Source organism: Mya arenaria, chromosome 2, assembly GCF_026914265.1.
Source record: "Mya arenaria isolate MELC-2E11 chromosome 2, ASM2691426v1".
In the NCBI taxonomy this organism is placed as follows: Eukaryota; Metazoa; Mollusca; class Bivalvia; order Myida; family Myidae; genus Mya; species Mya arenaria.
In genome coordinates this window covers 60,666,179-60,683,736 of record NC_069123.1, presented here as the reverse complement: position 1 = coordinate 60,683,736, position 17,558 = coordinate 60,666,179, and the positions used below count along the sequence as shown (strand labels likewise).

Sequence of the window (17,558 nt, the reverse complement as noted above, 5' to 3'; positions counted from 1 at the left end):
GTGGGACCTCCCTAGATGTCATTCATCGCAGGTTTCGCGGCATTTTGGGTAAAAAATTACTTCTTTGACGAATATCCCATCAACCGATGGGGGTAAAACTCCCCTTTTGGCTTCAAAATTCTGTTTAAGTCACACTTGGGGATGTGACGGGGTCAAGCCATAATGCAGCCATTATAGGGCGCGGGCAGACCTTTATAAACTCAACAACAACAACAACAACAGTACTGTTAAGACCAAACTTGACAGTTAGTGAAGTTCTTGTTCACTATCAGTTCACCATCAGTGCACTTCGTAGTGCACTAGGGTAAGACAAGGGGAAGACTAGGGAAAGACTAAATGCAGACAAGGGGCTGACCAGATAAGGTTTATTCAGTCTATAATAAAGGCTATCTTTACAGTGAAACTTAGAATGATGGGTGTAGTTTAAACAGATGTTTTAATGTTAATTAATTTATAGAGAATACTTATAATCCATTTGGATCTTTCATGTAAATGATATAGATTTATTAAATTAAAAAAACTGATGTTTTGTAAAAAAGAAATTGTCAAACAAAGATATTTAAATGTTTTTTTTTGTTTTCTTTATTAATATGCATTGCATTGTTTTGATATTAATTGATAGGTATAATGATATAACTTTGGTTCTGGGTTAAAGGGTTTCATCTTCAAACACTTATTGAACATAATGATGAAATGAATTCATAAGCCTTTATTTTAACAATAACAATACATTTTACAAGGTGATAATAAGGTTGTTCGTTATTTAAAATAGGTAATCATCAAGGTTCATACCTTATTGTTCCAAGCTCAAACTGTGAAATTGTTGTACCATTGTTGATTCATTCAAAGGTTATATAAAACAAGATTTTCTTCCATCTATTCTAAAACTTATAATTTTATGTTTATTTTTGTTTAACAAATGTATTGTGATTTAAGGTGACAGCCTAACAGCAATCATTATCAAATAAGTACAACATTAATTATTATAGTACATTTTCTAAATTGTACCCAGATTTATTGATTGCATTTCTAATTTGAAACACATAATAGATAAACATATATTTTAGAAGTTTTGTATAATTGGTTCTGCTGCTTCATTATTAAATGAAATACTATCAATTGAAGGCTACACTAAGCCTTCTTTAAGCCCCCCCCCCCCATAGTACACAATTCGGTGTATTGATCTTTATCTTTATTGCCTCCTGCTGTCTTTTAAATCTCAGATCTGTCAGTGTTTGACTTACCGTTTCATTTTGATAACTTTTTAAATCATATTAAAAGCATCATAACAATGCTTTAGAGTAAGAATAAGAGTAATGTTAGATATTATTAATAATATCCCATTTATATGATTTATTTCCTACAACATAAATGTAATGTTACTTTATTTGTTTATTATTTAATTCTCATCAGTCAAATTAATACATTGGCTATGCACATATTGTTTATGCAAGAATTGGTTGTGTATTAATAGGACAATGCTATTTTCTACTCTAAATGGTGTCACCTCCAAATGGCCCCGAGCCAATAAACAAATACACAGGAAATTGGCCCCTGCAATGACACTAGTGCAATAAACAAGGGATACACAGCAGAGAATTAACATGACAATCTTCTTAAAACTAGGCAACTCAATATTTTTTTTACAAATTTGGTTTTAGAGAAGAGATGTTAACAAATATGTTTTTTATAAAAGATGGAAAATAGTTTATATTTATTAATTATATTTTGCAATTGCATTATAAATTTAAAAAAAAAAACTATTTCTTAAGGACACTTTTCAATTGTTAAGAGTAGAGATATTTAATTTTAACCATGCATATCATATATTTTAACATCAAATAGTAAATTTAATAGAACTCATATTCATTGTAATGCCTGGTTAATGGTTGGATGCATAAGATAATTCCCTTTTTTGTCATTTTTAAGTTATCACAGCAGGGTTCCTGATACTTCCTGTGTATTGTTTATTGTCCCGACCTATTGGGGCTAACATTGTTACAATGGGAAATCTCATTACAAAAGTATGAATAAGCATTTTATCATTTTCTAAAAATTCAAATTTAATGCCTGTTTAGTGGGCCATTTGGTAAGATAATTCCCGTTAGTGCTCTTTTTATAGATAAAGATAAATAGATACATTCAGTATCAAATGCTCAAAGTAGGCTTTTAAGATGTTTATTTATGAAAAGTAATGAAATTAATCGTGAATATAGATTAATCGTGAATATAGTTACGTAACATCTATACAGGAAAGTTACAGACAATTGCAATATCATCTAGATTAGTATTTATAAACTTTTTGATGAAGTTATAATGTAATGCATATATGAAAAATCTGTTTCTGAAGATATAGCCTGAGCTTCTATTTTTAAATCTAATTAAGGCAAGGTATTTTTCAACATTGCATGCATTTTTTTTCTACTTTTAAATTACAGTTACCTTTTTTATCATAAACATTGGTTTTGCATTCACTGTTTGAATATATAATAGTGCTGTTCACTTATATACTTAGGATTCTGAATTATTATTTTGTAATCACTAATTGACTTTAATTAAATGTCTGAATTACCAAAACAAATGTTTGGATGTTACAATAGTAGCACAATGATATTGATAACACCCCTATTTTCAAATATTGGCTTACAAAGAATATTTATTGGATTTATTTAAGAAATGTTTTATTCTTATTTCACCTACATTAGAATTAAAAAGTTGACAAATATGACCAGTAAATGCTGGGTAGAAACCCCTTGTCTTTAGTTACTGGCCCATTAAATGATGATCATCATAAAGTCATCAATAAATGCAGTATACTAAAATGTTTTATCACAAGTTAATCTGCTAGAGGAAATGATCTTATCAGTTAAATTAAATCAATATAGTAAGGCCAATCTGAGTGGACCAGGAAAATCTATACTGGCTTATCTAATAAACTACAGACTACATTAGTTTATCCATAGTGCACAAATTGTTCACTACTAGTGCACTCCTAGTGAACAAGAGTGTAAAGTTTGGTCTTAACAGTACTGTATGAGGCAGATAAAGGGTCAACTTGTATAGCAATCCACTCTCCTGACACAGATGTTCTTGTGCTCTTGCTGCATCATTATCGATATATAGGCGCTGCTCATCTGTATATGTCAACTGGAAGGGTTACTCTACACACGGATGGTAGACGATTTATTCCAGTCCACCAGTTGATCGACAAACTGCCTAAAGACCAATTAAATATTATACTGTCAGTTTTCTGCATCACAGTATGTGATACTACCAGCGGATTTTCGGAAAGGGAAAGCGAAGAGCATTCAAATTGCTGACGGAGCGCGCGTCGAACTACCAACCTCTTTTCAACTTTGGCGACGAATTACTGCTTTCCGACCTTCAAAGAACAGCATGCACTAGGTTTGTAATCAGTTTGTACGGGGGAAGTGACGTGCAACAAACTCTGCACCACTTACGATGCATCAAAGCCAAGTCCTCTGTTCATCCCAGGAACATTCCCCCAACCGCAGACAGCCTCAATCTTCATCTGCAAAGATGTGTGATCTAGTTGTGGATATGGAGACACGCCACTACAGAACAACACGATCTTCCTTCATTTACCGACTTTGGATATGAAATAGACGAAGATGGGTTGGCACCAAAAAAGATGAGTCAGCCAGCCGCTGCATCGAAACTCTTGAACGACCTCGTTTGCGGATACGAAATATGTGCTTTGCAAACAGACAACCATGCACAGTGGCATGTTCTTGCACAGGAAACACTAACACAGACGACATGATGTGCACGAACGCTAACACACTTGAATCCGTCTTTGTCAAAGACACCGAAAGCTCTGACGATGAATAAAAAGAATGCCACTACTTGTTTCCAGTGTAATATAACTATAACGCATTTCTTAAATAGCACGCTTTTATAACACAACGTACTGCAGTTAGTACTAAATTACTTTAAAACGTGAATTTTACTCATATACTGCCATGTGATAAATTAAATCTGACTTTCGCTGTCATTTCATACACATTTATACAACATTTGTTCAGGAAAACATTATACATGCAGACCCATATTCTGTATTGTCATTTAAACAGAAAAACACAGATGTTTGTTTCAGTCTACATATAAAAATGCTAACCCCAACCCATTTGTAAGCATAAAATTAAGCATATTTTAGCTAAATAATTAAACAAAAATGACAAAAATAGTAATAAAATACACTTATCTTGCATTGGTTATATACCTACTAACATATCAGTAGATATATGTCATTGAAAACTCAAATGTAATAATGGAAATAGGAATAAACGAATACTCACTAAATGTTTTTGATTTGGCGGCCATCTTGGACGCCATCTTGGATTTCTCAGCTCTGCATCGGTCTTGAGCCAAACGATTAACTATTCCAGAAACTATATACCTTTGCGAACATTTTGGTATATAAAACTCCATGTTGGCAGACATAGACCAGTTACTCCTCTAAATATTCATGTAATGTGATCTGATTTGCAGCACTATAAAGTCGCCAAACAAGTTAATGTACCTTTTAGACCACGTGGGGGGCAACTTTATAGCTAATTCAGAGCCAAAGTAACCCATATGCTTTTCACATTAGACGTTTTCAGTGCCAAATACTACACATTTTGACAACCTTAAAGCTCATTCAAAGCCAAACCAAACCAATGTACAGCTCTATGATTTAGACAAGTAGTCAATTAGCTTTGGTGGACATATCGGATATATCCTGAGAGGGTCCTTACCCAAACCATAACACTAGAAGTTTACTAAATTATGTTAACGACTTCACAAAAGTAGACTGATTTAAATAGAAAAAATCAATTTACATTTATGTCATCACAAAATGGATACACACAAATTGCATTAGCATCAAAAGCAAGAACATTATACAGGAACAATCAAATGTTGTGGCATTTTCGTCCCATGACCTTGAAATGGCCTTGACCTTTTCCATCAGGTAGTCAATGCAGCACTTTAATTTAAGATATATTAGGAACAAGTGCAATATACATTGAACTTAACAGTATCTATTTCAATGTATGCCATATTTAGAGATAATATTCAGTTATATATTCATGGCGGTCATCTTGAACGCCATCTTGTATTTATCTGTCCTCATCATACATAGGTAAAATGAAATTCAGCTATAAAAAGTCACAACTAGAGCTATCACTGAAGGTGATTTATACCCCCGAACGCCGCCTCTCATTATGATTTATCATTGTATGAAATTCCATCTAGTAGTTTTCAAGTTACTGTCTGGACAAAAGTTTGACAAAAAAAATGAAACACAGAAAAAGGCAATAACTCTGTAATTTGCTAAAATAGTGTAATTATGTACACTGAACTCCTTCTCATTGTGCTGTACCATTGTATAAAGTTTTATTACATTTTATCCGGTAGTTTTCAAGTTATGCTCCGGACAAGAAAAAGTAACAAAGGGCAATAACTCTGTAAATGGCTGAAATAGATATGCGGTTCATGTGCACTGCACTTCCTCTCATTATGATCTATCACTGTATTAAGTTTTATTAAATTCCATCCAATAGTTTTCAAGTTATGCTCCGGACAAGAAAAAGTAACAAAGGGCAGTAACTCTGTAATTAGCTGAAATATAATTGCAGTTCCTGTACACTGCACTCCCTCTCATTATGATCTATCACTGTATGAAGTTTTATTAAAGTCCATCCAATAGTTTTCAAGTTATGCACCGGACAAGAAAAAGTAGCAAAGGGCAGTAACTCTGTAATTAGCTGAAACAGAATTGCGGTTCATGTACGCTGCACTCCCTCTCATTATGATCTATCACTGTATGAAGTTTTATTAAATTCTATCCAATAGTTTTCAAGTTAATCTCCGAACAAGAAAAAGTAACAAAGGGCAGTAACTCTGTAATTGGCGGAAATAGAATTGCGGTTCCTGTACGCTGCAATCCCTCTCATTTTGATCTTTCACTGTATGAAGTTTTATTAAATTCCATCCAATAGTTTTCAAGTTATGCTCCGGACAAGAAAAAGTGACAAAGGGCAGTTTCTGTGTAATAAGCTGAAATAGAATTGCGGTTCCTGTACGCTGCACTCCCGCTCATTATGATCTATCACTGTATGAAGTTTTATTAAATTCCATCCAATAGTTTTCAAGTTAAGCTCCGGACAAGAAAAAGTAACAAAGGGCAGTTACTGTGTAATAAGCTGTAATAGAATTGCGGTTCCTGTACACTGCAATCCCTCTCATTATGATCTATCACTGTATGAAGTTTTATTAAATTCCATCCAATAGTTTTCAAGTTAAGCTCCGGACAAGAAAAAATAACAAAGTGCAGTAACTCTGTAATTAGCTGAAATAGAATTGCGGTTCCTGTACGCTGCAATCCCTCTCATTATGATCTATCACTGTATGAAGTTTTATTAAATTCCATCCAATAGTTTTCAAGTTATGCTCCGGACAAGAAAAAAACAACAAAGGGTAGTAACTCGGAAATTAGCTGAAATAGAGTTATGGTTCTTGTGCACTGCACTTCCTCTCATTGTGCTTTACCATTGTATTAAGTTTTAGTAAATTCCATCTTAAAGTTTGCAAGTTAATGTCTGGAAAAATATTTGACAGCAAAATAACAAACAAATAAAGGGCAATAACTCAGTAATTAGCAAAAGTAGAGTTATGGTTTTTTGAACACTGCACTTCCTCTTATTGTGCTTTACCTTTGTATGAAGTTCCAATGAATTCCATCCAGTTCTTTTCAAGTTATACTCCGGACAAAAAAAGTAACAAAGTGCAATAACTCAGTAATACGCAAGAATAGAGTTATGTTTGTTGTACACTGCACTTCCTCTCATTATGCTCTATCATTTTATGAAGTTTATTTCAATTCCATCCAGTAGTTTTTAAGTTATGCTCCGGACAAGGTAAAGTGCAACGGACCGACCGACGGACCGACCGACCGACCGACCACAGGGTCACTCCAATATACCCCCTTTTGTCAAAAGCACCACAATTATATATAAACATTATTATGATAATGGCGGCCATCTTGAAATTTTGAAATCATTTTGGATGAATCCAGAGTGAGTTCTGAGCTTTTATTAAATCATATTTTCTACAAGTGAACAGATTCAAAGTTTTAACCCAATGTGCACATATTTTCACAATATCAACCGACTATGACAGTAATGTAACGTGTGGATGCCTGGTGACCCCATTCAATTTAAGTATCGTTTGAGAGAATTACTTGCTGATTAAAAAGACCAAAAGCATATTATAAAAAAAGTTATTAGGGTTTGAGTATTTAATCTTAAAATACTTCAACTGATATCGGACGATCAAATACCTATTTTGCTTTCTTTCAAGACCAATATCAGTAAAGCTATATTTTTTGTAAACATAAATCTTTTCAAATGATACAAGAAGCATATGAGACCACCTGGCATCCAAAGTTCACACATTTGAGTAGAATGTGCGTTTGTCTATTTCTTGAAAAATGCATGTACGATAAATGTCAAGTTTGTTCTACGATTGTTTAATAGAGTTTTATTGTAGCTTATTTAGGCCATTTTTTCACCTGGTAATAAGAATTAATGATATGTTTTCAATAAATGAACTACAAATACAGTATAAGGTCGCCATTTCATACGCTCCAGAACTACAAAAACAGTATTAGGGCGCCATTTCATACGCGCAAGAACTACAAATACAGTATTAGGGCGCCATTTCATACGCGCCAGAACTACAAATACAGTATTAGGGCGCCATTTCATACGCGCCAGAACTACAAATACAGTATTAGAGCGCCATTTCATACGCACCAGAACTTCAAATACAGTATTAGGGCACAATTTCATACGCGCCAGAACTACAAATACAGTATTAGGGCGCCATTTCATACGCGCCAGAACTACAAATACAGTATTAGGGCGCCATTTCATACGAACAAGAACTACAAATACAGTATAAGGGCGCCATTTCATACGCGCCAGAACTACAAATACATTATTAGGGCGCCATTTCATACCCGCCAGAACTACAAATACAGTATTAGGGCACAATTTCATACGCGCCAGAACTACAAATACAGTATTAGGGCGCCATTTCATACGCGCCAGAACTACAAATACAGTATTAGGGCGCCATTTCATACGCCCTAGGACTACAAATATAGCATTAAGGCGCTATTCGTAAATTGAAATAATCTTAGTAGGACAGTTTCATTATTTTGCTACATATTTTTCGGCGAAAGGAACATTAGAAGGGTATGGCAGAAATCTGCCACCATATCAGCCGTATACTATTTTCTATAAATTTCCTTGTATGGTGTATCGATTGTCATTTGTCGGATGCATTACGTCTGATATACAAAGTTATTGTATGCACATGATGCATATATTGTCCTTTCACGCACTAGACGAATCTTTTTGTTCAGTATCATGAAACAGATGCTCTTTTCTTTCCTGGTACATGTATGAGCTTAGTCATCGTGGTTCAAGTGTCATTTATGAGTGTGTACTTGATGGATTGTTGGGATATTACAGAATAGTATCATTTATATCGGATGTTCTGAACAATTAAGAGGATCAATAACAGACACTTACTATAACTCACAGCATGGGTATCCATTAATACGTTCTGCAAACATTGTTCGATGTTCATAAAGTAAACACAACTGGCGTATCCGTCTTGAAGTGTACTAGCTCATACAAAGGAATAAATTACAACTCGTCGCCATTTCATAACGGACTGTGCTGTGATACGTTTCAAACTTTTGATACGAAAAGAAAAGAAAAATGTTCCTATAGTCTAGAATAAATTGAAAAATGGTCAATTCAAGTTGGAAACGTTAATGTGCTTCAAGCAAATCGTGTTGAGAACGGTGATACATGATTATGAGATTGTATTGTAAAGGCTGAACTTTGGTGACTATACTATATTGTAAGGTTTTGTGCATTCATTGCGAATACCGTGTTGAACGTCAAGAATTTAAATTCAAATTAGATATATATCAGCTGCTTGCACACATAATGGCGAGCGCACGGAGAAGTTCGGTCCTCAAATGGTGTACCGTAGGGATTTTCGCGCCTATCTTATTTGTAACTTACAAGGTAATTGTGTCTTTTTCATCACATAGACGGTAGTGCTTTTAAACTTTCTTCATCAATCAATTGAGCAAAAGGAAGTTTTTGGCTTTAAATCAAATGAAAAAACGTGGAAATACCCAAGACAACACCAAGCGATAAAAGGGTGTATTTAAACATTATATCATATTTTATGAACGGTGTAATTATATGTTCGCTATAATAGTAAAAACGCTATTTACAGCACAGTTTGTCTTATTTTAGTCTAAGATCTGAACTTTACATGGTCTGAGTTCTGTAGAAGTGTTTTTGTTGAATTCAGGTTACAATGATCCCGATGGTCGTTACTGAAGCGGAACCGGAAATACAGTGCCTTCCTACGGACTTCCGGGACACGCAGTTCATTGTCGGTGTTCATCGGAACGCATCGGTTCTTATTCCGGAGGATTTATTATTGAAAAACCTCAGTAGAGAAGACCTTTCAGCACTTTACCACAGGTAAGCCCGTTGAGACCAGTTGCCAAATCAACCAACCAAAATATCTTTAAAACTGGCCCTTGGAAAAGGATAAATAGTTACTGTTGTTTATCTTTTTAATGCTAGGTCATTGCAGTTATAAAATACTCTTATCCTGTCAATGGGTCGGACAACTGTAATCATGCCAAGAAATACCAGCCATTGTCTTCATACCGTGACCGGTGAAAGAACATATTTTGACCCACATAAAATCACGACAATGGTCGCTGTCCTTGAGTGACCTCTTTTCTGTAAAATATTGACACCCCCCCCACACCCCAAAAAATAACATGACTCCCAACTATCGTTACTGTAAATAGGTATTTAACTCCACCGAACAAAACCGACTATATTGGTCATTTAATACGTGTGCTCTTAAGTCTTAGTTAGACAGGTGGTAATGCTGCAGCTATTGCTGTTGATACTACCACTACTGCTTCTGCTATTGCCACTGTCAACACCACCGCCACAACGCCACCGTCACCACCACCACCACAACCACCACCACCACCGATGATGATGATGATGATGATGATGATGCCCCTAAAACTACTGTCGCTCCTGCTGAATTGTTGATGTTGTTGTTGCCACTTCTACAACAACAGCTACTACTATTCCTTCTACTAACTATCATATAACTACTACTGATGCTGCTAATCTCGCGTTAATCAACTATATGTTGCTGTGAATGAAGGAACTAAGCTTTTTGTATCAATGCGAAGACCCTTCATTTATCTATTTATAATGAGCGCAAAGTAAATAAACCCTTAAATGGACAGTACACCAGATTTGCACCAAAAAAGTTTTTTTCTGTAACGAATCTCAGGACAATTATCTAATGGAATGTGTTACGCTTTGATATCATAATTGTATAAAAGGTACAGGTACCAAAATGTAAAATAAAAATGTGTCGGAGACCGGGTTCGAACCCGTGTCGCCAAAATTGCAGTCCAGAGTCGTATCCACTGAGCTACGACGGCTTAATCTATTAATTACATAATTAAGCTATACACGTACCTCGGTAATATCACGTGATAACACCGACTAGCATTGTACTCATCGATGCCAAGTTTATGTCAGTTTTCGACAATTTTCTCTTTTTTTCCCGCTATTTTATCATACGGAGTACAGCCCCTTTAAGCATATTTTCGACATCCACAGATAAACGACTCCCAGGTATCATTTTATTAAATATACATGAGTCATAACATTTTGAGCCGATAGTCTATAAGTTTGACTGGGGTTCGTGATTCTATTTGGGTCAAAATACATCCTCACGCCGGCCAAATCCTAATAGCCTCTTATAGAACAATACCGTAATCAAGTCGTTTAATTTAACAACTTGATTACGGTATTGTTCTATAAGAGGCTATTAGGATTTGGCCGGCGTGAGGAAAATATTTAGCTGTTGGGAAACTAAGAAATATAGTAAGTACATTTGTACTTGATGTTTTCAATCTTTAAACATAATTCAAGAGTGTGGTTTAGATAGTTAAATATTGTTATCAAGGAGATTGTTCATAAACAATATCAAAGATTTAATGCTTAGCTAAGTTGATTAATAATTATACTTTTTATAGTTGAGAAAATCATGTCAATACTTAATCATAAACTATTTTTGAATTTTTTGTTTTATTTTTGACAAGTGTCGTAATATACAAAATGAGATGAAGCGTTAAACCTAAGAAACATGCACTATAAACATTTTTCCAAAAAATGACCAAAATCATTGCTCCCCTGAATTTCATGCTGGTCGTAATGGCCATTGAATGAAATGAATTATCTGTTACAGCAGATAACTGATAAAAGTTACACGGAGAACCAAGTCAGCCCTTTAACCCTTAGCACAAAACCACTGAATGGAACATAATGCATATGCTGCTAAAATCCAGGTATATGCTGGCATACAGGGGTTTCCTTCTTAATCGAAAATTGGATAGGATTTCTTGCCATGAAAGATTCTTGAGCGGGGGCCAATATGAAAATGTTGACCACAGCCTCAAATGAATTCAATAAAAATAATTTAATGGGTTTTAATGGTACGGTTTGATCAACTGCTTTAAAGTCCATCATAATAGTTTTGCACCCAGCCATCGACATGTAACATTGTGGATAATTTTCGTTTGAAGATATTTGGAGAACGTGCAATACATGTGTCGCCGGAAGGTCCGCCTAGGTAACTATGAAGATGGAGGCTGGGACATCTGTGACGACGAACACTTCCGGCCACCTAAGCCCTGCATCATCTACTCGTTCGGGTACGGATTAATATTAAACTAATTTAAGGTACCCGTCGTTCAAATAAGCTTATCATAATATATAAAAGCATTATAATAATATTGACCTTTAAAGTGATATCTAAATAATACAGGGTCACCGTGCATATTCAATTAGTGATTGTAGATCGGATGCCTGTATACCATTTGCGGCAGGCACCAATTACTTATACCTAGTAATGGTCAGAACGTCATGCATCATGGTGCATACACATATAGACATTTCAACATTTCAGAATAAACAACGACTTCAGCTTTGACGATGAGGCAATAAAACACTTTGGCTGCAGTGTGCATTCATTCGACCCGAGGTAATCTTTCGATTTTATGCTTTGAGTTTCCAATTTATGCTCCAGTCAATTGTAACCCCCCCCCCCGCGCGCAGATCCGGGAGTATACCGGGGATGGGCGGGGAAATGGGCCGTGTTTTAACCTTTCAGGTGGCCTGCGCAAAATTTAGCAGGGACTGGGCCTTACCTAGGGTCCCTTTGGTGCGGGGGCATTTGGCGGGGATTTTATCATAAGTTCGTCCCTGCAAAGCGGGGATTTTACTCGGGGTTGGATGGACCGAAAGTCATTTCCCCGCTATTCACTGGACCTGGGGGGGGGCGTGGTTACAACTGACTGGTGCATAATAAACACAATTCATTACAAAAGAACTACATGTATCGATAAAATGAGGATTTTTATTAAAGCAATGCATGTCATAATCACTAAAAAGATAAGTTAAATAAGACAATTTTTATTTAAAGTCGGTTATGATCAACAAAAATAACACTTGCGGTTTTTATTTTCCGACATAATAGATTATCCAATATAAACAGACAAGCAAAAGACTTGCAAAGCATTCAAGATCATAATATCAAATGTTATAATATTAGTACATAGGTTTCTATAATGCACCAGTCAATTGTAAAGGTCCGGGAATAGCATAGATAAAAATGGGTATACAAACTGTTTACAAGGACAGCGTACACCCTTGTGTAATAAAGGCTCGTGAATGTTCATTTACGGTATAGACCTTTATTTCAGCATGCACATGGACGATCACCAGCGGTCGGACAAGAACTACTTCCACTCCCTCGGCATCTCGGACAAGGATGAGGCGATCAAGGCCAACACGGACGAGTGGCAACTCTTTACATACAACACCATACGGCAAAAACTCCAACATGCCAATGTACGAACTTCACACATTTACTTGTGTTTTGGTTTCAGTAAAATATAGTTATTTTATTTAACGCTTTGACTCATTCACAGTTAAAACATCTGCAATATGAACAATATAATATATATGTGGCCATACTGTTATGCGATAACAAGAGACGACGCGGAAGTCTTATTTTAGTTAGGTAAGCACTATTGTATTGTTGTAAGTATTCCTTAAGAATATTTCCGACTTCAAGTCTTGTTGCATGTGTTTACGACTGAAGTTAACAATTCCTACTAGTGTTTTCACATGCGTTTATAACTGAGAACAAAAATGATCCCAATACCATAATGATCAGGGAATATTTGTCTATATAGATCAATACCACGGTCAGCAGTAGTACTGAAATTACCAAATGTCTCGGTGCATGCGTTGGTAATTGCAATTTAAAAAGTATGCTGTTTTTCTGCGCATGATACTCAGTTTCAAGGTGCCTTGTCGAATGCGTTTGTTACAGACTGTTCAGGGTCTTGCATTTTGTGCCTGCAAACTATTACGAGGGCATTTTAGTTTCCTTTTTTGTTTCAAGGGTTTTGGTGGTTTGAAAAACAAACTTGAAGTAACAAACGCATGGTTCTGTGCACAGTTTCAAAAACTTGGTGGAGCCTTTGCATGTAGCAATTATTTCTGAATGATACTGCAGCAGATGATGGTTTGCCTGTTTTAACTAAATATGTGTTGAATCGCTGTCCACAATGTTGTTTCAAAGTGAACTAATTTTCAAATTGAACGAACCGACGAAACTGCCTCCGGAGGGAGTCTCAATAGGTTCAAAAACGGTTTTCGTTTTAACAAAAGCTGGATCTGGTTTCATTTTATTTGAAACGATAAAAACAAATACACATTTCGTGAAACCGATTTATAACCCAAATAAGTTTATACCATCAAAATTGAACGCACTAAGTGTCAGCGTGTCTTGTTTAATACCTTCATTACATAAGTTCGTTACTAAAGTTTAAAGTGTCTAATTCATGCGTTACTGCGGTTTCAAAGTGTCTATTCTATGCGTTACTGAAGTTTAAAGTGTCTATTTCATGCGTTTTTGAAGTTTTAAAGTATCTATTCTATGCCTTACTGAAGTTTAAAGTGTCTATTTCATGTGTTACTGAAGTTTCAATGTGGGTATTATATGAGTTACTGAAGTTTAAAGTGTCTACTTCATGCGTTAATGAAGTTTCAACGTGGCTTTTTTTGCGTTACTGAAGTTTCAAAGTGTCTATTTTATGCTTTACTAAAGTTTAAAGTGTCTATTTCATGCGTTATTGAAGTTTCAACGTGTCTTTTTCATTCGTTACTAAAGTTTCAAAATGTCTATTTCATGCGTTACTGAAGTTTTAACGTGTCTTTTTCATTCGTTACTGACGTTTAAAAGTGTCTATTCTATGCGTTACTGAAGTTTCAAAGTGTCTTTTTCATGTGTTACTGAGGTTTTAAAGTGTCTTTTTCATTCGTTACTGAAGTTTGAAAGTGTCTTTTTCATTCGTTACTGAAGTTTCAAAGTGTCTTTTTCATGCGTTACTGAAGTTTCAAAGTGTCTTTTTCATTCGTTACTGAAGTTTCAAAGTGTCTTTTTCATTCGTTACTGAAGTTTCAAAGTGTCTTTTTCATGCGTTTGCTACTATAGTCGGAAAATGACTTGTTCCATGGGTTTAATGTTTAACTTCAACTCACTTTAAATGATTACACAACCCATTTGTGGTTTTCCAGAAAACAATATCTATATTGAAAATTGACGTGGAATTATACGAATGGAGAGTTCTTGCCGACATCGTAAAGACAGCCAACATGACGGGAACCAATAACCTGGCAGTAGAGTTCCATTTAGCGGTTTGTTGTTTTCAGAGATACAAAGTATTTTTAGAGCGCTTAGATAAAGAAGGGTTGAACCAATAAGAGTGCAAGGTACTTAATAAGTAATAAGTAAAGAAAAGTTATTTTATGGTATGCACGTACACGATATAGAGGATATTTGTTTATTTCAGTGTAAGATCGTATTTTATTTCACGAGTGGTATCAATATAATTTTATGCCGACATAAAATGTTTTATGGATCTGTGGATTGAACTGAATCACCCCTTGCTAAATGTGCGGGTTTAACCGGTTACATCTAAATCGTGGCTTATCAGCGTTCCACGCCGTGACCAGTGGTCACGTGGTGTGTGCTTGGCTTATCAGCGTTCCAAGCCGTGACCAGTGGCAACGTGGTGGGTGTCAGCCTATCGCTAGCCTCCCGCGTCAGCCATTCTAGAAAAATCTTCTGAGATACGTGCTTGCATATTTTGAGCAAAATATTTTGCATAATTTTACCTCTCTTTGGGCGTCGTGTGGTTACACTTATGGCGGTTATTTGGACGCCCAATGTGCTAGTCGTGAATAATATGTTACGATAATGTCAAACTCGTATTTATTATTTAGTTTTGACATTGAATAAATGTCCTTTTCACTGACTGTGGTTTATTATTCACGTCTCCCACTTAGTCGAACGTGTCATGGCCAGCCCCTCCTCATTCAGTTGCAATACATAAAACACATATTTTCACGTGTGGCGAAGCCACGAGTGAAACTATAGTTTTTTATACGGTCACGAGTGCAAGGTACATAGTTTTTAAAACTAAGTAACGTTATTTAAAGGTATGGACGTACACGATATCCAGTCATTGAGACTATGTCTGTTACAGCAAGCGAAAGTTTTCAAGAATGATTCTCTTTTCCACGGTCGAAAACCCCCCGAAAGTTTTACAGAAATATTGCCAAATAAGCATGATTTACCAATAAAAGTATATAAATGATAGTAGAAACAAATGCTTAGTCATAAGCTTTCTTGTTAAAAACGTGCATTCTGAACTCCTTCCAGCTGGATGGGACAGAAGTAGAATGGGAGCAGTACTACCGGGCCTTGACCGTCCTGAGAAACCTCTACCATCTAGGATACCGGATATTCTGGACCCATCAGAATCCTAACTGTGCATTTGTGTCGGCATGTAAAATGGAACAGCGGTCAAACTGCCACGAGATCAGCTTTGTTAAAGTGACTGATCCATTTTGACCATCCCTGTGTACTGCAGATTGAATAAGTTATTCATGGTATGATTTATTAGGCATAATAGTATATTAGGCTTGGAACCAAGACTATCAGTGCTCGTCTTGAAGAAGACACACACAGAGGGGACATGTTCTGACGTTGGTGCTGTTTCGATTCCGCTGTACTTTGAATGTTACAAATCAGCTTTATATATTAAATAGGATTTTTGGACTTTAAATTTTATTTATGCGTTTATTTGTTTTGTTTTATAGTTAAATACACTTGAACATTTACCAATGGTGTGTTTAGTGTTTACTCTTCCCGTTGTCCAAGCACATGTTACGTGTTTATGACTGTTACGCAAGATTAGCCGACAATTTTCAATATTAACATTGTTTACCAAGATCGTTTGGAATGTAATAAAATCACAAGTCCATTATCCCTTTGTCGTTGCTTTTGTTGACAATACTCGAATATGTTGATTAAATGAGCAATGGCATCGATAGTTTAAACAATTGCTAACCAAGATAGCGTTGGCGAAGAAAGAAAGGTCAACATTTGCTCATCTTCACTGCCCACCGCCCAGACGCGTATCCTGCAGCTATGTACTTGTCTGGTTCCGAGCGTACTCTGCACAACATCCGATTTCCAAACAAACCAAAGCTTACCAACACTACCTAACGATAGTTTTCAATACATCAATACAAGAGTGAAATACCTTATAGAGTTTTAAAGAGATGGTCCATAAGATATGTTTTTCCCTATAAGATAAAGAATACACAGAGGGCAGCAATTTCTAGCTTGTGCCAGGCCTGATAATTAAATGATTACGGCAGGTTACCCCTGCTACCTTTGTACGTGTTACTCACTGGACAACTGAAAAATATATGCATTGGAAAATCATCATCTAAATGTAGTTGAACCTAAAATATATAAAAAGTAAGATCATTTAAATGCTCAATACCTCTTTTTATTTCTGGTAATCATATGCTTATTTATTTTTATTTCTGTTTCATATACATGGAGTTAAATAGCAAAGGGACATAATTCTGGTAACATTTTGATCTGCACATGATCTTAGTTGTTTGCCTCCAACGTGTGCACGTTTTCTTACCTACGGCACACGGACGCACGTACATACGTACCTTCAAGATCAACACTATATGCCTCCCGCATTGTGTTAGGGCCAAAAAAGTTTCGCTGTTTAGGTATTCTTTCGTTTAGGCTCACACTAAGTAGAAAACTTAATACAACTATGATATGAATGAAACCTACAGCCATCTGAGGAGAACTATTTTATAAATATTTGATATTATAATGAAGCAAAGGATCTATCAAAGAACAATCAATTGATGTGCATCAAATGCTCAAATTTTATGTTAGCGCTCCCTCATATCCGTAGTTTATTTATGAGACTAGAAACTCGAACATGTATCGGATTGAAAGGGGCT

General features: G+C 35.7%; 1 protein-coding gene across 1 annotated transcript; it reads left to right on the top strand.

Annotated features, from left to right (window-relative positions):
* Window positions 1-8,401: 8,401 nt before the first annotated feature.
* Window positions 8,402-16,528, top strand: LOC128203687 (probable methyltransferase-like protein 24). The gene is made up of 7 exons (XM_052905214.1): window positions 8,402-9,110; window positions 9,406-9,581; window positions 11,729-11,857; window positions 12,112-12,186; window positions 12,908-13,055; window positions 14,793-14,912; window positions 15,940-16,528. Exons 1-7 carry the CDS (start codon window positions 9,030-9,032, stop codon window positions 16,129-16,131), a joined length of 921 nt encoding a protein of 306 aa, XP_052761174.1. The 5' UTR covers window positions 8,402-9,029; the 3' UTR covers window positions 16,132-16,528.
* The last annotated feature ends 1,030 nt before the right edge of the window (window positions 16,529-17,558 follow it).